The sequence below is a fragment of the Lupinus angustifolius genome, chromosome LG08, assembly GCF_001865875.1.
Source record: "Lupinus angustifolius cultivar Tanjil chromosome LG08, LupAngTanjil_v1.0, whole genome shotgun sequence".
NCBI classification, from domain to species: domain Eukaryota; kingdom Viridiplantae; phylum Streptophyta; class Magnoliopsida; order Fabales; family Fabaceae; genus Lupinus; species Lupinus angustifolius.
In genome coordinates, this window is record NC_032016.1 from 22,697,313 (window position 1) to 22,720,064 (window position 22,752).

The following is a 22,752-nucleotide window of genomic DNA, read 5'->3' on the forward strand; positions in this document are numbered from 1 at the left end:
CTATTAAACAATATTGAAAATATAATGAAATTATCATACTTATAATATAGAGCCAAAGTATAAAAATAAACAAAATAAAGAAGAGGTGAGTGAAACAAACTGGGCCCATAAGAAGCCATTTAATTTTAATTTGGGGATTAAATTTTACCCAAAATACTAGCTTTAAATCCCAACTTTTATGGATTTTATCAAAATGTTCTTAAACTCCCTTCTACTTTCTTTCCAACACCACTATCTAGATTCTAGAGTGAGGATATTCTACCTCATCCGAGAGGGAAGTACTTCACAAACAAGGGGCAAAAATGGTATGATGTGTCATTTTTAACCATTTAGGTATAATGTGATAATATATTCATCATTAAATATAAAAATAAAATAATAACTTATATTTCCAATACATGAGATGATCATTTTCCCACTATCTGCCACACACTCAATTCAAACTAATCAAAGCGTATCCCACTTAAAGTCATTGTATGTTTTTTCCTTACATGCTTGTAGGGAATGTCACTTTTACCCCATACATTATTTCCTTAGGGTTAGTTTGGGAGTTGGTTTTTGGAGGGGAAGGAAGGGAAAGGGAAGGCTAGGGAGTCATCTCACAAGTGTATTTCATGGCTCTCAAGCCTTCCCTTTCCCTCCAAAAGTCAACTCCCAAACTAAACCTTAAGGTTATTTGCGAATTGAGTTTATCCACAAGTGGATTTCAAGAGTCACAAATCTTTCATTTCCCTCTAAAGTTCAACTCGTAAACATATTCTTAGATGCACGAGGAAAGCTCTATGATTTATCCTAAAATGCGAAAATCAATCCTCAATTACATACATGGTATGCAGATGAAAGATATACTTGTTTGGCAAATGAGGCTCCTATACTATGAAAGAGGAACACATGTTTTCAACTTAGAGCCACAGAATGTTGAGCAGAAAGTAAAGTCAGTGGTCCAGGATTCGTGCCCTAAGTACTTTGGTACTAAAACAATGAAAGAGAGGTTCTGCCACATCTTAACACCAATTTAGAATGAATTAACACTTGTCAGAAATTACAGTACTACTACTCAAAATCCAGTGCTTCTATAAGAATGGCAATGTCTGCATTTTTTTTTCTTCTTCTTTTCTCCCTTAGATGTTCTTCATACTAGTGCTTTCCAACTAATAGGTAGCTGTAGCAAGAGGTTGGTGACAAATTTCCAAGAAATAATAAAACCAGCTCTTTCTTATATTTAGTTTTTGCAACTCAATAGTTTTTTTCATTCTACAACAATTATGGACATCAAATGGTGACCCTTTCATTTTTATGCTATATTTTCATTACACAAGAAATTTAAAAAAATATAGAGAAATGTAGTGTCACATATGATGTTCATAGCAAATGTTCAAATTATAGAACCCTTAGCAACTTTTAAAGATCAATTATTTAACCCAATGTATTATTTAACCTCTTTGGTTGTAATCCTTACTTCCTTAGCACTCCCTCTTTACAATATCCCTTCTTCCACACTCTACAGATCAATTAGTCTAGAAATTTAATAAAATGAATGACAAAGAATGCTAACTTTGTTAGGTATAGGTATACTTTGTAAGACTACCAAAAATAATGTTAATCAATGGTACCTAGCTTCAATAGGGTGTTCCAACTATTTGCTACTCTACCTTTGTGTTTAAATTTCAGAAACCCTTCTGTAGAAAAGAACATAGGCAGCTCCAGACTTAATCTTTTCCTTGCTGATGGGATGAACATGGCCATCGTCAAAGTCATACCATTGGTCGCCACCATGCTACACGAGCACAGGAAATGCAAGAGCGTAAAACAATGAGGGTGAACATTAATTACAGCAAAAAAATGTGACCACTCACATAAAACAAAAACCATACACAGTTTCATAATGATAATAGTAATGTCTCTACTAAATAAGAACAACTTTTCACATTGTGAAATTTGCATAACAAGCCAATCGATAGAGGGATAAAAGTCAATCAGCATTCCACTTTAACAGATATTTTTATGTCTAATTTAATCCAAACACAATTTAGATCACCTTTCATGCAATAATCAAAAGATTTTTTAGACCACTTCAATAGTTTTTATTGTTCACCAACTTTAGTTTGTTCTATGGGTAAAATAAAAATCCTTATAACAAGATTATAAGCTTAGAAACAAAAATGGAAGTATTGAAAAAACGAACAGCACTTACATGGACAAATGCTGTATAATGACCACCTCCCATACTTCCATAATGATTACTGATAGCGTAAAGCGTGTAACGGTAAGATTTGCCATTCCCATAGGCAATATAAGCTGACAAATCGAGATTATCCACAGGGAAATCAACATATGTCTCCAGCTTGTTCTTCATGAAACGACTGTATTGAAATCTCTTAAGATGAATGACCAAAACCTCAGGAAGTCTCCAAAGATCCAATTTCTTACTAGCTTGACAAGGTTTTTTACAGCTGGGACAGTACCTAACAATACATAAAAAAACCCACCTCAGAAAATAGTAACATTTCAGTCAAAAAATACATAAAACTAGATGCTGTGAACTTGAGAATGCCATGCTGAATATATGGAAATTCTAGAGTCTATACTTGGATACACAGTATCCAATTCTAACCTGAGAAAAAGGTATAATCTAATGACTACTGCAGTGATAAACGACGACGACGATGATGATATTACTGAACTTCACAGATAATATAAGCTAAATATAAAATGTGTTAATGTGCATTGACTGATTAAAAAGCCAGCTAAAGCTTAAATGCATAGCAATCTAGTATAGAACCTCTATCAGATAGAGCAGAGTAAAACTAACACCGATTAAAAAGCTTTTGCCTGATTTTGCAATGGGAACTAACCACATGTCTTCTGGTCCAAGAGGTTCCTTTTGCAAGAATGCTTCAAGGCAATTGTATAGTGAAATTGACTCTTGAGGTCTTTTTGCAAAAAAGCTAGACTTGAAAACCTCGGGCAATGGACTAAAAAGTTGGGGTTCATATTGTTGAATCCGTTTATCTGACCAACCTACAAGCATGTGCAGCCTCCTTGACTCCGCATTTATTACAAGTGGTTCGTTCATTAATATCTTGGAACCCTTCACAGTCCCCTTTTCATCTGTTATGTAAAACTGGAATCCTTCATCTGAAGGAGAATCTGACCCTTCCTCATTTGGACCTAAACTAGGAGTTGTGATCCCCTCCATTTTTACAATTTCTTCAGTTTTTATAGATGCGTCAAAATCTTCGGATGTCTCTTCAGTTGAAATTCGAAATAGACTGAGAAACTTTAAATAGAAATTGTGGAGATCAGATCCATCCGTAATATTGCACAGCCTTACCACAATAGGAATTCCAAATGCCTTCCAATTTGGAGTCAATTTCCCATGGATGTACTGTCTGACAAAATTAGGTTCGAAAATTAGGAGGATTGTTGGTTACAGATTTAACAAAATTCAGAATAAACAAGATTAGGTTCGAAAATACAATGAAATTTTCAAATGTACTGAACTTAAACAAACATCATAAATACCTAATATTAACATTAAAATTCATCTGGACAAAAATATTTACTTCAAAAATAAATTAAACAAATTCACTCAGTTTTTTTTCGATGCCTAATTCCGACCAGATTTGGTTCATAGAAAATACAATTCGCAGATTGTTCAAGAATCAAGAGACAGAGTCATTATTATACAAGCCTTCTTCCATGAAAAATAATTCATGATGTCCCCATATGAATTACCAAACCCAAATGGTGGATTGACATAATTTAAAAACAATAAAAAATGCAAAAACAAAAAACCCAACAAAAGCTGAGAGCGACAACTCGCCCATCAAAATATGCCTAGATCAAATTAAATAACCTGGTTTGTCCTAATCAATGACTTCAAAAAATTATTGGTGGCAAGTGTTCAAAACAGTTACTAACCAGTGTGTTTGAGGTATTTTCTGCACCGCAGTTGTATATGTTTCCAGTTTTCCTATGAAAAGATTTGGCTGGACAGTTTCTAGGAATTTGATATTAATGCTAGCTAAAACAATTACTTTGGGGTAAAACTAATTTTATAGATGTTAATAGAAACTAGCTGATTAGACTGGACTAGTTTCAAGAAATTTGATTATAATGCTAGCTAAAACAACTTAGGGTAAAACTAAATTTATAGATGTTAGTAGAAACTAGCTGTTTAGAGTGGACTAGTTTCCAGAAATTTGAATGTAAATTTGTAATGCTAGGTAAAACAACTTAGGGTGAAACTAATTTTATACATGTTAATAGAAACTACCTCATGTCACTCCCGAACTCTTTAATTTTGTATAGCAAGCAAGAAAAGTTAGAAGAAAAACACTAATGAAGTATAACGTGTATTAACTTACTCCTCCAATCGCTGATTCATAAAAACAACCAACGGAGCATCCCCACTATCTTTCTTAAATCGGTAGGCAACTAGTCTGTCAGCATCTCTGATTAAATACAATGAATCAGATGGATCTTCAAGAAAACGTATAATGCAGTTGGTGAATACCTGCAGCATGGCCCTAGCTTCAGAGGTATTCTTTGATAGGATTGATACATATTCGCAATGAAACTAGAACGGAACTAGCACCAAATTTGAGTTTAAACCGAAAAGATATACCTCAGCCACTAATATGGTCTCATCAGCCCCCAAAGAACATGCAATGCCTAGAGCTCGAGTCAAATCTTCAAATCTTCCATTTTTTGGGACAGAAATGGTATATGGTGATAATTGAGCAATACCATCAATGCAACTATTAACAACAGTCAAAGTCATTGTTCGTATTGCTGTGGAAGGCAGAGGTAATGATAAGTACATGAATGGATCAAATGTCACAGAGACCTTTCTACAAACAGGACAAACTAGCGTTGATTTATATTGACCCTGCATAAAATGATGAACATGATCAGTGAGCCAAAAAAATTTACTATTACAAATAAAAAGGCAACCAGTCCTCTTGACCACACCAAAAACGAAGTTTCATCTCAATTGCAAAAATAAAATATAAAATGAACTAGAAGGTTTTAAGTAATATCTCTTGGAGTGTGGCAGCTCCGGGTAAGCAGATTTGATCTTTGATCAGGAAAGATGAGAGTCTATGGATCAAGTGGGTTCATGGCTATTACTTAAAAGGCACTGATGTGTTGGAAAGCTCTTGTCCAGTGACTGCTTCATGGCGCCGGAAAGAGGTTCACAAAGTTAGAGACAGTCTTAAAGATAGTTTTCAAGGTGATGGTTGGAAAATTAAACCAGATGGAAAAACACAGTATCCTCTGGATATTCATGGCTGAAATAAGTAGTAGAAAATGCACTTATCAAGTACGATTTGGGCAGGGAGCAACATTCCAAGATACTCCTTTATGACTTGGTTAACGGTAAGGGCAGGATGCTCACTAAATGCAGAATGACTAGGCTGAACATTGCTATCAGTGACAATATGTGCCCTCTACTTGGAAAAGAACAATGAACACCTCTTCTTTAAGTGTGAATTCTCTGATGGTGTCATGACCCAGATCTTTGGAAAACTTGGTATCAGAAGCTGGCATGCTGGTTTTCGACTTTGGAGAAGACAAATACAGCATATTTGGAAGTATAGGAGGATAAGAAGAGTGTTATTTGCTTACATCTCTGCTGCAATCTATCACATTTGGAAAGCAAGGAACAGGAAAAAATTTCAGCAAATGTCTTCAAAAGTAGATGATATAAACAGAATGGTTGATGAAGATGTTAAAGTACGGGTCTGCTTCACTGATATAAACAGAATGGTTGATGAGAATAGGATCTAAGTAAAGAAATTTTTAATGTTTCTATGTTGTAATTGACAAGGTATGCCTTGTTTGTTGGATGGAAGGGAGTTGGTCTATTTACTGAATGGTGAATAGATTCTTCATACCTTCCAGTCCTCAATTTTATTTGTTCTTGGTAGTATAGTATATATTTACCTAAAAAAAGGTTTTCACATTATTCTAATTCTTTGCAATTAGCTGGTACTTGCTATCATGAATTTTAATCTGTTTTAGATGCCATCATTGGTCAAGATCAAAATATCACATAAAGGTCAAAATGACTATCACAAGGACATTTTAAAATAACACATGACTTGATCTTTTATTTTTGAACAGTTATCGAAGATCCAATGGATTTGTTTCTCTCACCTCTCACGAAATTCCACTCCTCTCGCTATATACATGCACAAAGAAGGAGGCTGATGAATATTTTCCAAAGCAATTCATATTGTACCTCAACTAAATTCACTAATTAATGTTGAAAATAATAGAATTGAAACTTCAACCTGGATTTCTTTTGAATAATTTTAGTTGACCTGTAAGTGTTGCCCTAAATAATGTTATGTCTGAATTCATTACATATATTTTAGGGTATAGATACCACATGCTAAATATTGTAAATTCAAATCCATGACAGACGACAAAAACCTGTTACTTATTCCAGTCCAATCACTTGAATCACTCGTTTGAACTATTTTAAGTAAATGTCTATACTACAATTGTAAATTTGTGAGTAAATCATAAATGTTCAAAAGAAGGTTCTATAAATATTTACTTTATAACCACCAAGAAACTATAAGGTTACAAACATACTTAAGTAATTAATCCTGCAATCACAATAATGAGATGGATACATACTTGACACACATCAACAATTATAGAATCATTGCGAGCCAGATGATTATGCCAATATTCATCAGCAACCTCTTCATCGGGTCGACCATCACCATCCTTGACTTCAACATAAGGCTTGCGTTTAACACGATTCAGATCTTCATGAAGTCCGTCCAATAAGAAAGCAAGAAGCTCCTGCAGTTAAAAAACATTGTAGACAGTGGGAGGGTGTGTGAGAAATGAGTCTTCTAAATATAAAAACCTGTTGCAAAAAGAATGAAGGAGCTAGATGCACTAACTTGGGAATCATGCTGATTAAATCCACTAAATTGAGGTGCAAATCTATCAAGCTTTGATTTGAAACTTTTTGGCACCAAGGGACTCGCTCCTGGAGCCCATAACTTCCTGAGTAAATCTCCGAATGCCAAAGCTATCTCACCCTGTCAAAGAAGCATACACCAAGAAAAGAATAAAAAAGTGAAAGATATCTTATGCACAGAAGTTTCCTGAAAGAAAATTTAGAGATATGAAGCTAAAAAATTATAACATACTTTCATGCCCAATGGGTTATCGTGATTTATTTCTCTTCCATAATCCTCAACAAAATAGTCAACAAGCTTTGGTGTGTGCGCTAAGCACTGTAGGGCACTGTTCATGAAGCAAGTATTTCCTAGGTTCTGCAATCCTGTTAATCCCAAGGAACCAGCTTCACCATGACGTAAAGAGAAGGTCAAAGAATCGCCATTCATAGCACCAGAACTACCATTCATCTTCAGAGAAGAACAGCCATTAAAGCTTGCTATTTCATATTTTTTCCCTTCCCTACATCTCAATGAGTCTGACAACCCATAAACTTGCAACTCAAGAAAAATCTGTACATCATGCAGTCACATTAATATGAAGCATTTATTTGAAACATACCCAATGACTCATAAATATTAACTGCAGGCCATAGTGAGATACAAATGACAAGTTATTGTATTGAAAAAATGAAAAGAAATAAAAATTCTGAAGAAAATTAACTTACGTCATTTGAAGCATACGTAAAACGACACAATACAAGAAACTCAACTTCCAAAAGAAATATGATTTTTGACCCTAACATTTAACACATGATAAAAGAACAGTCACAGACTAAGGATTGACACCAAAGCAGGAAACCAACAAGAAATAATTTAAATCACAAATATCAATAGAGAACTTCTGATAAAGGGGAAATCTTAAAGGGAAGCCCAATGCATGAGGCTCACTCCTGGCAGGGATATATATATATATATATATATATATATATATATATATATATATATATATATATATATATATATATATATATATATATATATCCCTGCCAGGAGTGAGCCTCATGCATTGGGCTTCCCTTTAAGATTTATATATATATATATATATATATATATATGCAGCCTTACCCCCACAAGTAGAGATGTTTCCAGGATTTGATCTCATGACCTCCAAACAATTAATCATGTGAAATGAAATAAACGAATAGACCACAGACAAAAACGAAACAGAAAAGAAATACAAGAGGACCAGTGAGTTGTTAGATAAAACCGTGGCAGAATGCCTTTCTGCCTATCAGAGTATACCACAGCCTTAGGATCCAAAAAAACCATCCGTTTTAATTAAAAATTATAACATAACGACACTTACCTCCTCACATTGCCTTTGAAAGTCAGTTGGGGCCTTGCTTATGTCATTCACAAAAAATAAGGTTGTCTGGCCTGAAAAGTCCCAAATACGTATCTGTGCAACAACAAGGAAGAAAATTATCAATTTCATGCAGAATCAATAAGTTTGCTAAAAAGTATATACGCTTTTTAAATATTTGAAGATTGGAACTGCGAATGGATAATTATATTACCATCTCGGTGTCCACGCAGAATATTTTGCAGGACCTTTTAAAGAGCTCAACTGCATTGTCCTAGAATGAAGGGGGAAAATAGTTAGAGTTATTAAGATTTGAAACATCTTCCGTCTCAAATCAATCAAAATGATTATAAAACAAGAATGATGAAATGCATTCATTAAGTATCTATATAAGCATTTCATGAAAAATGTAATAAATATTTTGACAAATAAATGAAGATGGTCAATCCAAAGGCCTTACTTATTAGATACCTCTTGGACAACAGCAATGCTAAAAATAATAAAAACATAGGAGAGAGACTTACCCTTTTGCTTATTCTTACTCCCAAAGAATTAGTTTCTTTCTGAACAGAAAGCCTGAGTTGTAAAGGATAGACATCTGACATATCATCAGCAGTAGCTGAAAACCCTTTCTCATCCTTCGTAGCATTTTTTGAATCACTATGCCTAAACCAAATATCAAAACATGTGATAAAGAAGATACAACTAACTATATATTCTGAATGCCAAAAAAGATTCACGAATTGCATCTAAAATCATGAACTCTTCAATGCTAAACATTAAAAATGAATACTAGCAAATTATTAATAGCAATAAACCATAAATATCTGAAATACTTGCACGATAAACATACCATCCACTACAGGAAATTCTACTTGAGTATGAAGCATAAATATTACACTAAAACAGAGACACGTGAGAAAATAAAAAAGGGCCCCATTCCTTAACTATTATCCACCAAAATAAAGGGCCCATTCGGCATGAAATGGGCATTTAAAGAAAATATGTCATTATAATTACAGTTTGTCAGCTTAATCACGACTCATGCCACAAAAAGTAGTCATCAATATGCAAGCACCGTAAATAAATTCTCAGATGCTTTTACGTTATAGTCCCAAATAAATGCACTCTAATTAATGTTTAATGGACAAAGTAGACTTGTATCCCATAGCAATAAAGTTGTGATCGAAAAGGCCACAAAAGTAACATAAACTTCTGACCACCTTACATATACTATTTCGTGTGTTATCAAGTAAAAACCCCAATTTGATCAAATATTTAATGGAATCATATGCTTGAATTTCAAGTATGGTAAACATGAAACTATTTTGCCACGTAAACAGAAATCAATGAAGGCTTGTACATCTAAGACTTGAAATTGCATGTAACTTTGTCTCCCACTTAAAACATAATTGATGAAAGACAAATGTCAAAAGTGGCATAATCTTGAATACACAGCACAAAATTGTACCAAAACAATGAAAACCACATCTGATACCAATAAATTGCATCAAAGAACATTCTAACTAAAACATAATGCAGATACAGTTTAATGCTAATACCATCATTGCTCATAGCCTCAAACTGAATTTAAATAGAGTTTTTCAGAAACCACTCACCACTTAAGTGCCTGCAACCACATTTCCCCAGAAACCAAAGCAAAATCCTGGCCAGAGACACCCACTTCGTCATTTTCGCGATTGTTGGGCAAATCCTCCTCCCTCCTCAGATTGAACACAATATCTGAGCTAAAAATGTTATTAATGATCTTCATAGGACCTGTCGAACCTGGCGAAGCATTATACAAAATCCCCTTCTTTTCATTCAAATCTGCAGGCACTGAATCCTGCGCATCCTTCCACCACCTAAATTACACATAAATCATCCATCAAACTATATTCAATATTAATACATTTGAATGAACATGCCCCAGCACAATTCCTATCACAGAAAATAGGTGGGGGCACAGCAAATACATTAAAGAGGTGATTTTTAGCATCAGAAAATGGTGGGTCGGTTTATTAGAATTGAATTGTGAAATTTGGAATGAGAGAAACAAAAGTTAGAAATGGGGTTTGGAAGAAAATGAAGAAGAAGAGTGACCTGTGAGGAACCAAATAGAGTCGTTGGTCATTGGGAGGTTGAGTATTGTTGTTGTTGTGGGAACAATCTTCGGATAAAGAAGAAGAGTCCATTGAAGAGGGAGAGAAATGAAAAATAGAAAATGCTTGAGAAAATGGAGAACATTAATACTTGTTGTTCATGATGGAATTGCAGAGATATGTGAAGAAGGTACAAAAACGAGGATAAAACGAGGAACATTAAATAATATATAGTATTATATACTTAGGCTAAAATGACATTGCACATGATATGTACAATGTGGAACACATGAATAATCACCCCAAGTCAAAACAAGCATCCAGTTGTTTTAATTTAATTGGTCTGGTGTAAAATTTTATTATATTATGCATCTATTTCTTTAACTCTAGAGCTAATCATTATTAACATATATGAATAATAAATAATATGTTAAATAAATTATTCATTTATGTTATTTTATTTCAAAGTTAATAATTATTAACATAAAATAATGTATTTAGCATATAAATCAACTCTTTTTAATAAATAAAAAATAGATATTGAAAAGTTGTACTTTCTAACCTCAACTCAATTAAGTCGAATTCAGTGTGATTTTAGATACCAGAAGCTTTCGGTGCTAAAGGGGGAAAAACCCCTTAAAACTATGGGTTTTGTTATTCTTGAATCTTAGAATCATTATAAAGAAACTAAAAAAGATATTATTCATACGAAATTGATGTAAGTACTACTCTTAAAAAGTAACAAAACCCTAAAATTATCATATCAAGTACTACTACTAAGAATATGCTGAAATTCCTAATAAGTTGTATATCTTAGAATATTCTTAAACCTTTTTTTATTATTTGAAGAGGGGGAAATGGTGAATGAAACCAAACATGGTGAATTAAAAATCAGATGAATTGCAGGTCCTATACTGATGTATTAGCTGTTCAACACTTCAACAAACTTATTATTTTAACCTTAGATTAGATCCATGTATTAGTTAGTTCATAGTTGTCCACGTGTCGGACAAACTCTTGCTAATTTATAATTCAACCCCATCAACTACTCTAGGACAATATTATGGACTTTCATTACACATTTAAACGTATGATACTCTTTAATGTGCTAAAAGTTTAAGAAGCTCAGTTATCTATTAAGTATGTTCAACCTCGTTATATAAATTTAGATCGTGTATCATGAGGATCAAGTACCTTACAAGAGTCAAGACATTAAAACACAGGAAAATGCATTAGAATCTGGAAGACTTCCCAGAGATTCACCACCACATAGAATATTCTACTTTCATGCTGGTACATCCTACCTATATATCCATATATTTCAATCTATGTATCAATATCCAACTACAAAATCATTCTGTGATGTTTCAAACACAGTGGTGCCAGCCATCCTGTGTACTGATTAATGTGGTTAAATGGGGTTGGTCTCAATTGGAGTATTGTTTTTCATAGGTATGAATGCTATTGTCTTTCTCATAAACACAAAAAACAGCTAAGACATCTCACACCTTTAACAAATGCATGCACAACACCCATGTAGATGTGTGCAACTCCAAATGTTGATTTATATAACAAAGCTACCAAGAAAAGTTAATTTCCATAGATATGATAACATAAAGATGATGATATGACAAGCATTGATGTCAACATAAGCAATTTAAAAAGTCAATTGTAGTAGCGTGAACCAGTAGTATCATAGACTCGGCCACCCGGATATGGGCCTCTAGGCTCAAATCCTTTATCTCTTGCACCCCCAAGAAATCTGGCTCGCTCTCTGTAAGGATCAAAGTGATCAGCAGAATAGCCTCTTGGCACTTCTCCACCACCAGCTGAAGCATTCACAGTGTTGTAACCATGAGGGTCTCTGGGCGTCATGCCACTGCCGGGGTAAGGATCCCTTATGCTTTGCTGGTACTGCTGTTGTCTTGCTTGTGATTCCCTTTGAAGAAATTCAGATCTGCGACTCGCATGCTGAGCTCGCAGTGCTGCCAGTTTTTCTTCATACTGAGTATTGATTGCATTTATTTTCTGAAAATGAAAAAAAAAACATATGGAACTGAGATATGGTTTTTGATCAAACTTGGGAATATATTTGGAACTAAACATCAACAATATTATTTGGTGATGTTACCCTTAGTGGGCTGTGAATATCAAGTTTGAAAGCATAGAGACAGATTTCATTAGCAAAACAAGGCAGGAGAGATGTGGATCACAGCACTAGATTTAATGCTGCCAGGTGAGTTCAACTGAAGAATAAAAATGCAGCACTTATTCAGAAGTGATTGATTTCATACACCTAATTCATATTCAAATTGTACACTAAAATGGATATGAGTCACATATCTAGGATAGAGTATCAACTATCAAGATCCAACTACACTAAAAGTTGGTTCGTAATTCAAATTATGCAAAAACAGTAAAAGTTTGGGGGCTGACATGCATTGTTTGAATAATAGTAGACACTTTTAATTAGCCACACTTCCTCTTCAAAACAAGCAAAAAGCTCAACAAATCCCAAAGGTGTTTTACCAGAGTACAATTAAGTTCTGAAAGAGAAGTGAATATAGAGAGGTAAACATTCATAAAGGAATGAATACTGTAGGATAGAGCAGGCATGCATTGCTCTTCTTTTTCCTTGTTTGTATTTTGTTTGGGGGTCATTGCAATATTGCTCTAATAAAGTAGACTCAACTTCTAAAGACTATCATGACTGCACAGTAGCACAAAAACATGTATAACAATGCCTTCAACAAAGCACAACCGCCTAACCTCTCAGCCAGGTAAATGTGCACCAAGTCATGTAGTAGTCTATAGATACGGCAAGTTAGGAATACGCTTGCACTCTGGAATACAACTGATTATATGTTATGTGTTGAAGTTAAACATAAAATCTTCAATTAAGTAGTTTATACAAATCTGGATACCCACAAAGCAGTTTAGACTCCAGATGGCTCATTGTGTTTCTACCCTTTTCAGTGTGCTGAAGCCAAAAAGGTCAGTCAACCTAGTGGGGTCTAGATTGAATACATCAAGGATGTTGCATGGTTATGGGCTCATCAACCGAGAAAAGAAAGAAAAAGACAACGGTTGAAGGATGCATGAAAGATTTTGGGTAATTCAAAAATGCTAACAAACCATTATTGTGAACGCTTAACACAAACCTCTCTGTGCCTGGCCTGTTCTGCATCTTCAGCATCAGTCAGCTCTTTGGCTAGTTTAACAACGTCATCATTAAAATTCTTCTCAAGACCTTCAAATTGTGATGAATAATTTCCCTCATATCCAACATCCCTATCTCCCTCACAAGCCTGAGATCTGGAATCACTGTTGCTCTGGTTCTGCAAAGCCAACTTAGGATCAGGCCTCTGCCTCTGATAATAGGACCTTGAAGCATCACCCCCCTGACCTACACTAGAACATGCAATGGCTCCATGAAGTTTAGCAGTTCAAAAACCATTTCCATGATATGAATGGAAAACCAAGATATCAAGTTATAACCTCACAAGATTTGTATGAAACAATGAATCATATGAAGAACTGCTTCACTAATAATTGTCATTTTTATCTAATCCAGATACATGCCTAAAGAGTGGATGCTTGGAAGAACTTCAACAGAATTTTGAGCTTATGATAACAGCTTATTTCAATTAGAGAAGCTTATGAAAATAACTTATGACCTTCAATAAACTCTTTTTAACTTATTTCATAAGTTTAACATAGAAGCTTATGAAAATAAACTCTTTTTAACTTATTTATAAAAAAAGTATTGAATAGGCACTAAGCTAAGCCATTTACCCAAACAAGCCTTAGATGATTTAACATAGATTCATAATGTGTGTATAAATAGGCCTTTAATACGAAGGTTTTACAAGCAAGGTGATGATATGAATAGCACCTGCCTTCATTATACATAGAAGACGGCATTGAATTAGCCATCTTTGATTCATCCACTTCCCATCTCCACTGACCCTCTGGCTTGGAATTGGCATATGGATTCTCTCTCTCGGGAGTGAAGGCCTCGAGCCGTTCTTCAAAATTACCACCGGACTTGGTTTCCACCCTTTGACCGGCCATATGCTGCTGCATCTGAGCAGCAAAGTAAGTAGTATTCGAAGACGGATCACTATACTGCCCCTCCTGCTGTCTCATTGTTAAACAAGTCCTATGTTCCAAAACACAATCATGCCACAATAAACAAAACCAATCTCAACCACACCAATCACACTGTAGAATAATGCAGAGTTTCATGCAAATTTCACATGGTAAGTTATAGAACCCTAGAGATTGAGAAACTAATTTAAATAAAGTCACAAACTTTTGCAAGAGCAAGGGCGTGCAATTCAATGGTAAGAAATTAAAACCAAAAAGGATGTAATATTTGAATGGAAAATAAGAGAAATCTTAGCATATAATCAAAAAATAGCGTACCGAATCTCAAAAAAATGTGATTTCGAGAGTTACCCAAACGAAACTACAGAGGGATTATCGTTCGGCAAAGGAATCAATTGAATCCCCAAACCCTAATCTCGGTACTGGAAGCACTTATTCTATTTCGAATGTTCACTGCTGTAATTTTATTTTGAATAAATAATTTGGCAAAGAAAATTATATTTTTTAATTTTAAAAAATGTGACAATTTGTAACTTTCAAAACTTTCATTGGAATATTATAAAAAATTAGAAAAGTAGTTGTGCCACAATATCCATACGTCATTCGTTTAATTAAAAATCAATTTGAGTAATGCACTCAATAATACACATATTAAATCATAAAAATATATTTGACAATAATACTATAAATTGTTCTCATAAATTGCCATTTTTGTTTAACTCTTTCCCAATAGGCTACAACAAGTTCTAATAATTATTTGGTTCAGGTTGGTTTCCCTCCACGTGTAAAACCATTGCCTATATGAAGCATAATAATAAATCTAGACAAAAAATCAAATGAAATTATCTGACATAAATTACCATTATTAATCCATTTTCTACAAAAAGAAAGTAGGTTGAGGTAATAAGTAACTTCTACTTCTTAAGTCAAGGAGACTTTTGGTTGTTTAGATGTTATGATCATCTTAAGGTAGATTCACAACAATTCCAAGAAAAACCTATAATTGCAATAAGAAAAGTTCAAATCCTAAAATAAAATACTATATAACATTGTGCTCTCTGATTGTTTCACTATTTTTTAAAAAGAATTAACCATGTGATGACTATTGAAGAGATGTTAATATCATAATTGTGGTAATTTTGATAAGAATCTTCATTTTTTTAATATGTTAAGACTACCTATTATAAATATATATAATCACATATTACAATTATCATTTCATAACAATCATAAGGTCACAGATCTATCAATTGTTTGATAATTTTCAAAGTAAACATAATCTTTAGTTTGTAATTGGGCCTCTAAACCTAAAAATTGTTCATAATTGAGTCATTGTATAAGGGTTCAATATTAGGGTAAGATTTCAAATGTTGAACTTTACACATTAATGTTGACCTATAATTTCTCATCCAAGTACTTTTTTTCCAAAAACCTTCTGAAATCCCAAGGGAAGTCACATTTGATGACCTTTCAATTTACATCTTAAAGATTAATTTTTCAAGTGTCAACCTTTTCTTATTCAGTTTATACAATCATATACAAATTATAATTCTAATCTGAATTCATAAAAAGGTTTTCTGTCATTGACACAACATATGTTTATGTCATTGATATGACTGTTCATGTTCATTTTTATTCCAAAGATTACTTTTGAAAGATGACACACAACATACTTTACAATAACACAGTCATACAACGAAGCAAAGTAGGCACCAGATGAAGATCAACCGTGGAAATGACACTTCAGATATCAGACACTAATGATCCAAAAACAATTTTGAAATTAAACTTGATGCAAGTTAACAACTCGCCATTGTCATCCTTCAGCGTCATCTTCAAAGCATAGGGTCCCTGCAAAAAACAAATATTAAGATGGAATCAAGGATATGTACTTAACCAAAACAAAAATTGTTCTCAGATACAAGAATGATTGAAACAAGAAAACACAGTTCAGGAAAATTTTATATCATGACTATAAGCCCAAAGGCTTCTGTATGACATGTGGCGGCAATAAGCATATATTGCAGGATTTTTCTTAGATATCAGAGTTTAAATGCCTCTTGATAATCAACTGTAAGAATTATCAAACCAATTGTAAATGGCTAATAAAATGGCTAGAGATTAACACTTCTAGCTTAGCTTCATGAAATTCCATAACAGGATTCCGAACCATAAAAAGAACGGTAGATGGAAGCATGAATACCTGATAATAACTTAAAAAGGTAATTCAAGTATAATCAAGTGTAAATGTATCACAAAAAAGGGGTGTTCAAGAATTTAATATTGATTTAACGTCTAAGAAGAAAATTGTAAAACAAGGTTGAAGAGGTAGGGTCTACTACATAGATCAATCTACAGCATATATCAAGTAAAAATGACATGAAACTGAATCAACAACATTAACCAACCCTTACTCGGCATTAATCAATGCAACTGGATTTAAAAAACAATTCTTTTAGTAAAACCGTTCAAAAGAAAAGGTCATTTATACTGGTTTCTCCTAAGATTTAATAGGTCTTCCCTTACCACTCTTAATAGAACTATTTTAAGCTTTTAAGTTTAGGAGAGTTGTTTTGTTCATGACATGATGTCAGAGCCTCAGTGACCATGAGTTCAATCCTTATGGCCTCCATTATTCCAATAAAAAAGTTGAATTTCAACATGTGGTAAAATGAGATTGTGCATTATCTACACTGCATTATCTACCGGATGCATCTTGCCACCAAGATTTGGTAATTAGCATCAGGAAAACTCAGCACCACAGTAAAGTGTGCAGCAAAGGCAAACAACTTAGTGAAAAAGAAAGGGGGTTACAGATGATATGATTGGTCGACTCAAAGCCCACCCCCAAGAAGGGTGGGGTGTAAAGAAGGTTTATTTCATGATAGGATATATTTAGAATGTCTTTAGCATTGCTAAGAGTCTGTACTTGACAAGAGAAACTAACCGGTGGAGTAATTGAAGGCAATGTTTGGGAGTGAGAAATCACAAAATTGCCATTAGAAACGGGACAGGTTACTTCCTGACATAGATCAATTCTTTCAGTGTGGACAGGCACCCCAATGTATGAAACTCCGATTACCACCTCCCCACCAGAAATAGCTTTTCCTGCATATAAGATAGACATAAACTCCATTTATAATTTGTTAAAGCAAATAAGTGAAACACTAAATGATGAAGCAATAAGGAACAAATACAGTACTAGGATCAATGTATATGAGAACCAAAATATTGTGAATAGATGGATTATTATGTTCATAAAGTTCATTAGTACAAAAAATAAATAAAAAAAACAACAATCAAATGTAAGGTGGTCAACTAAAACAATGTAATTATGCATGTACAGTAATCATTAGTCACCACATCAGACTACTATCATGCATTTAAAATAAGAGAATATAAGTTATCTCCTTCTAGTGAAAGCAGGACATATGTCCTATTTCATCATTTTCTATAAAAATATTTCTAAAACAAAACAAAATAATACACATGTCATACTTGTATTGACCAGATGAGATAAGTTATTTCATTGTATGAGGAGTTTATTGTCTTAAAATAAAGGGTGAAAAATGAAAAATAAATAGAAAAAGTAGATTAAAAAATGGAGAGATTACCCGAAGAAGCTGAGATCTTGAAGTTAGCCGGGTTACCACTGACAACAGGATTTGGTGATATTTCAATTCCAGACACTTTCACATCATAATTTCCCTTCTTATCTGCATATACATTTTTTTAGCAAACAAATAAATAGACAAAAAATTACCAAAATCTAAATCAAATCTGAACAAACATGACCCCAGCTTCCAGCACTGAAGCACACACATGACACCACAAAATCACACAAAAATTAAACTCAACTTAATAGAAATCCACTACATAAGAGTCAAATCAACTACATAAGAGTCAAATCCACTAAAATCCCTCAGAATTGAAGAACTATGCAATTTCATAAAAATGAAATTAAAGAAACACAGTATAAGATCCTAATGTTGAGTTTAAGGAGATTAAATCCCACAATAAAAAATATAAAATTAAAATAGTAATAAAAAGAGTGAAAGGTAAGGGTGGAAGTACCGCAGTATTTGAAGGTAACCTTAGCTTGAGCGAGAAAAGAAGAGAGGAAGAGGATTGAGAAGGATAGAATAAGGTAGAGGTTGGGAAGAGAGTGAAATGCCATCGATTGCACGAAGATGAAGAAGAAGAAGAAGAACAACGGAGAGAGTTTATGCTAACTGTTCTTACTAAACTCCAACACCAAACATACACATAGTCAAATAAGAATATTAATAATTATTTCAAAGTTAAACAATGTGAGGATGGGAGAATAAGACTAGTCTCAGTCTCTTATTATTAATTTGAGTATTTAATAAGTAATTAATCTCTAGGCATTGTTCTGAATTAAAAATTTGACATTTTGATACTATAAATTGTTCTCATAAATTGCCATTTTTGTTTAACTCTTTCCCAATAGGCTACAACAAGTTCTAATAATTATTTGGTTCAGGTTGGTTTCCCTCCACGTGTAAAACCATTGCCTATATGAAGCATAATAATAAATCTAGACAAAAAATCAAATGAAATTATCTGACATAAATTACCATTATTAATCCATTTTCTACAAAAAGAAAGTAGGTTGAGGTAATAAGTAACTTCTACTTCTTAAGTCAAGGAGACTTTTGGTTGTTTAGATGTTATGATCATCTTAAGGTAGATTCACAACAATTCCAAGAAAAACCTATAATTGCAATAAGAAAAGTTCAAATCCTAAAATAAAATACTATATAACATTGTGCTCTCTGATTGTTTCACTATTTTTTAAAAAGAATTAACCATGTGATGACTATTGAAGAGATGTTAATATCATAATTGTGGTAATTTTGATAAGAATCTTCATTTTTTTAATATGTTAAGACTACCTATTATAAATATATATAATCACATATTACAATTATCATTTCATAACAATCATAAGGTCACAGATCTATCAATTGTTTGATAATTTTCAAAGTAAACATAATCTTTAGTTTGTAATTGGGCCTCTAAACCTAAAAATTGTTCATAATTGAGTCATTGTATAAGGGTTCAATATTAGGGTAAGATTTCAAATGTTGAACTTTACACATTAATGTTGACCTATAATTTCTCATCCAAGTACTTTTTTTCCAAAAACCTTCTGAAATCCCAAGGGAAGTCACATTTGATGACCTTTCAATTTACATCTTAAAGATTAATTTTTCAAGTGTCAACCTTTTCTTATTCAGTTTATACAATCATATACAAATTATAATTCTAATCTGAATTCATAAAAAGGTTTTCTGTCATTGACACAACATATGTTTATGTCATTGATATGACTGTTCATGTTCATTTTTATTCCAAAGATTACTTTTGAAAGATGACACACAACATACTTTACAATAACACAGTCATACAACGAAGCAAAGTAGGCACCAGATGAAGATCAACCGTGGAAATGACACTTCAGATATCAGACACTAATGATCCAAAAACAATTTTGAAATTAAACTTGATGCAAGTTAACAACTCGCCATTGTCATCCTTCAGCGTCATCTTCAAAGCATAGGGTCCCTGCAAAAAACAAATATTAAGATGGAATCAAGGATATGTACTTAACCAAAACAAAAATTGTTCTCAGATACAAGAATGATTGAAACAAGAAAACACAGTTCAGGAAAATTTTATATCATGACTATAAGCCCAAAGGCTTCTGTATGACATGTGGCGGCAATAAGCATATATTGCAGGATTTTTCTTAGATATCAGAGTTTAAATGCCTCTTGATAATCAACTGTAAGAATTATCAAACCAATTGTAAATGGCTAATAAAATGGCTAGAGATTAACACTTCTAGCTTAGCTTCATGAAATTCCATAACAGGATTCCGAACCATAAAAAGAACGGTAGATGGAAGCATGAATACCTGATAATAACTTAAAAAGGTAATTCAAGTATAATCAAGTGTAAATGTATCACAAAAAAGGGGTGTTCAAGAATTTAATATTGATTTAACGTCTAAGAAGAAAATTGTAAAACAAGGTTGAAGAGGTAGGGTCTACTACATAGATCAATCTACAGCATATATCAAGTAAAAATGACATGAAACTGAATCAACAACATTAACCAACCCTTACTCGGCATTAATCAATGCAACTGGATTTAAAAAACAATTCTTTTAGTAAAACCGTTCAAAAGAAAAGGTCATTTATACTGGTTTCTCCTAAGATTTAATAGGTCTTCCCTTACCACTCTTAATAGAACTATTTTAAGCTTTTAAGTTTAGGAGAGTTGTTTTGTTCATGACATGATGTCAGAGCCTCAGTGACCATGAGTTCAATCCTTATGGCCTCCATTATTCCAATAAAAAAGTTGAATTTCAACATGTGGTAAAATGAGATTGTGCATTATCTACACTGCATTATCTACCGGATGCATCTTGCCACCAAGATTTGGTAATTAGCATCAGGAAAACTCAGCACCACAGTAAAGTGTGCAGCAAAGGCAAACAACTTAGTGAAAAAGAAAGGGGGTTACAGATGATATGATTGGTCGACTCAAAGCCCACCCCCAAGAAGGGTGGGGTGTAAAGAAGGTTTATTTCATGATAGGATATATTTAGAATGTCTTTAGCATTGCTAAGAGTCTGTACTTGACAAGAGAAACTAACCGGTGGAGTAATTGAAGGCAATGTTTGGGAGTGAGAAATCACAAAATTGCCATTAGAAACGGGACAGGTTACTTCCTGACATAGATCAATTCTTTCAGTGTGGACAGGCACCCCAATGTATGAAACTCCGATTACCACCTCCCCACCAGAAATAGCTTTTCCTGCATATAAGATAGACATAAACTCCATTTATAATTTGTTAAAGCAAATAAGTGAAACACTAAATGATGAAGCAATAAGGAACAAATACAGTACTAGGATCAATGTATATGAGAACCAAAATATTGTGAATAGATGGATTATTATGTTCATAAAGTTCATTAGTACAAAAAATAAATAAAAAAAACAACAATCAAATGTAAGGTGGTCAACTAAAACAATGTAATTATGCATGTACAGTAATCATTAGTCACCACATCAGACTACTATCATGCATTTAAAATAAGAGAATATAAGTTATCTCCTTCTAGTGAAAGCAGGACATATGTCCTATTTCATCATTTTCTATAAAAATATTTCTAAAACAAAACAAAATAATACACATGTCATACTTGTATTGACCAGATGAGATAAGTTATTTCATTGTATGAGGAGTTTATTGTCTTAAAATAAAGGGTGAAAAATGAAAAATAAATAGAAAAAGTAGATTAAAAAATGGAGAGATTACCCGAAGAAGCTGAGATCTTGAAGTTAGCCGGGTTACCACTGACAACAGGATTTGGTGATATTTCAATTCCAGACACTTTCACATCATAATTTCCCTTCTTATCTGCATATACATTTTTTTAGCAAACAAATAAATAGACAAAAAATTACCAAAATCTAAATCAAATCTGAACAAACATGACCCCAGCTTCCAGCACTGAAGCACACACATGACACCACAAAATCACACAAAAATTAAACTCAACTTAATAGAAATCCACTACATAAGAGTCAAATCAACTACATAAGAGTCAAATCCACTAAAATCCCTCAGAATTGAAGAACTATGCAATTTCATAAAAATGAAATTAAAGAAACACAGTATAAGATCCTAATGTTGAGTTTAAGGAGATTAAATCCCACAATAAAAAATATAAAATTAAAATAGTAATAAAAAGAGTGAAAGGTAAGGGTGGAAGTACCGCAGTATTTGAAGGTAACCTTAGCTTGAGCGAGAAAAGAAGAGAGGAAGAGGATTGAGAAGGATAGAATAAGGTAGAGGTTGGGAAGAGAGTGAAATGCCATCGATTGCACGAAGATGAAGAAGAAGAAGAAGAACAACGGAGAGAGTTTATGCTAACTGTTCTTACTAAACTCCAACACCAAACATACACATAGTCAAATAAGAATATTAATAATTATTTCAAAGTTAAACAATGTGAGGATGGGAGAATAAGACTAGTCTCAGTCTCTTATTATTAATTTGAGTATTTAATAAGTAATTAATCTCTAGGCATTGTTCTGAATTAAAAATTTGACATTTTGAATCTTTGATATATGAAATAATATACATATAAATCTTTGATATATGAAATAATATACATATAAATCTTTGATATATGAAATAATATACAT

At 33.2% G+C, this 22,752-nt stretch overlaps 4 protein-coding genes across 8 annotated transcripts; all 4 read right to left on the reverse strand.

The window, feature by feature from the left end:
- On the reverse strand, positions 1,460–10,603 carry LOC109355235 (ubiquitin carboxyl-terminal hydrolase 8-like). Of its 2 annotated transcripts, XM_019598269.1 has the most exons (13): positions 10,399–10,603; positions 9,915–10,160; positions 8,820–8,961; positions 8,510–8,569; positions 8,299–8,391; positions 7,182–7,502; positions 6,930–7,070; positions 6,655–6,825; positions 4,631–4,894; positions 4,371–4,519; positions 2,856–3,392; positions 2,195–2,465; positions 1,460–1,777 (listed from the first exon to the last, which is right to left on the reverse strand). In XM_019598269.1, exons 1-13 carry the CDS (start codon positions 10,488–10,490, stop codon positions 1,661–1,663), a joined length of 2,604 nt encoding a protein of 867 aa, XP_019453814.1. In that variant the 5' UTR covers positions 10,491–10,603; the 3' UTR covers positions 1,460–1,660. The 2 variants fall into 2 exon arrangements, with proteins under 2 accessions (XP_019453814.1, XP_019453815.1); XM_019598270.1 differs by lacking the exon at positions 1,460–1,777 and having other exon boundaries at positions 2,236–2,465; positions 2,815–3,392.
- LOC109355236 lies at positions 11,823–14,971 on the reverse strand. 3 transcript variants are annotated; one of them, XM_019598272.1, is made up of 4 exons: positions 14,859–14,971; positions 14,293–14,559; positions 13,559–13,808; positions 11,823–12,425 (listed from the first exon to the last, which is right to left on the reverse strand). In XM_019598272.1, exons 2-4 carry the CDS (start codon positions 14,544–14,546, stop codon positions 12,063–12,065), a joined length of 867 nt encoding a protein of 288 aa, XP_019453817.1. In that variant the 5' UTR covers positions 14,547–14,559; positions 14,859–14,971; the 3' UTR covers positions 11,823–12,062. The 3 variants fall into 3 exon arrangements, with proteins under 3 accessions (XP_019453817.1, XP_019453818.1, XP_019453816.1); XM_019598273.1 differs by having other exon boundaries at positions 13,559–13,803; positions 14,297–14,559; positions 14,826–14,953; XM_019598271.1 differs by having other exon boundaries at positions 14,826–14,953.
- Positions 16,065–22,507, reverse strand: LOC109355240 (putative phosphatidylglycerol/phosphatidylinositol transfer protein DDB_G0282179). 2 transcript variants are annotated; one of them, XR_002108639.1, is made up of 5 exons: positions 22,320–22,507; positions 21,860–21,961; positions 21,193–21,353; positions 19,863–20,096; positions 16,065–16,179 (listed from the first exon to the last, which is right to left on the reverse strand). XR_002108639.1 is itself a non-coding variant. In XM_019598278.1 (4 exons), the coding sequence occupies exons 1-4, from the start codon at positions 22,420–22,422 to the stop codon at positions 19,989–19,991; spliced, it is 474 nt and encodes a 157-aa protein (XP_019453823.1). In that variant the 5' UTR covers positions 22,423–22,507; the 3' UTR covers positions 19,803–19,988. The 2 variants fall into 2 exon arrangements, 1 of the variants encoding a protein (XP_019453823.1); XM_019598278.1 differs by lacking the exon at positions 16,065–16,179 and having other exon boundaries at positions 19,803–20,096.
- Positions 16,091–18,769, reverse strand: LOC109355239 (putative phosphatidylglycerol/phosphatidylinositol transfer protein DDB_G0282179). The gene is made up of 4 exons (XM_019598277.1): positions 18,582–18,769; positions 18,122–18,223; positions 17,455–17,615; positions 16,091–16,358 (listed from the first exon to the last, which is right to left on the reverse strand). The coding sequence occupies exons 1-4, from the start codon at positions 18,682–18,684 to the stop codon at positions 16,251–16,253; spliced, it is 474 nt and encodes a 157-aa protein (XP_019453822.1). The 5' UTR covers positions 18,685–18,769; the 3' UTR covers positions 16,091–16,250.

Excerpts from the sequence above, each read along its gene's own strand:
- LOC109355235 (XM_019598269.1), bottom strand. The coding sequence starts at position 10,490 with ATGGACTCTTCTTCTTTATCCGAAGATTGTTCCCACAACAACAACAAT. Across the intron at positions 10,161-10,398 it reads CTCTATTTGGTTCCTCACAG|GTGGTGGAAGGATGCGCAGG; the intron begins GTCACTCTTCTT and ends TGTGTAATTTAG. Across the intron at positions 8,392-8,509 it reads TCTGCGTGGACACCGAGATG|ATACGTATTTGGGACTTTTC; the intron begins GTAATATAATTA and ends GTTGTTGCACAG.
- LOC109355236 (XM_019598272.1), bottom strand. The coding sequence starts at position 14,546 with ATGAGACAGCAGGAGGGGCAGTATAGTGATCCGTCTTCGAATACTACT. Across the intron at positions 13,809-14,292 it reads TCTATGTATAATGAAGGCAG|TGTAGGTCAGGGGGGTGATG; the intron begins GTGCTATTCATA and ends TGCATGTTCTAG. Across the intron at positions 12,426-13,558 it reads AACAGGCCAGGCACAGAGAG|AAAATAAATGCAATCAATAC; the intron begins GTTTGTGTTAAG and ends TTTCATTTTCAG.
- LOC109355239 (XM_019598277.1), bottom strand. The coding sequence starts at position 18,684 with ATGGCATTTCACTCTCTTCCCAACCTCTACCTTATTCTATCCTTCTCA. Across the intron at positions 18,224-18,581 it reads GGTTACCTTCAAATACTGCG|ATAAGAAGGGAAATTATGAT; the intron begins GTACTTCCACCC and ends ATGTATATGCAG. Across the intron at positions 17,616-18,121 it reads CAAGATCTCAGCTTCTTCGG|GAAAAGCTATTTCTGGTGGG; the intron begins GTAATCTCTCCA and ends TCTTATATGCAG.
- LOC109355240 (XM_019598278.1), bottom strand. The coding sequence starts at position 22,422 with ATGGCATTTCACTCTCTTCCCAACCTCTACCTTATTCTATCCTTCTCA. Across the intron at positions 21,354-21,859 it reads CAAGATCTCAGCTTCTTCGG|GAAAAGCTATTTCTGGTGGG; the intron begins GTAATCTCTCCA and ends TCTTATATGCAG. Across the intron at positions 20,097-21,192 it reads TGCCTTCAATTACTCCACCG|GGACCCTATGCTTTGAAGAT; the intron begins GTTAGTTTCTCT and ends TGTTTTTTGCAG.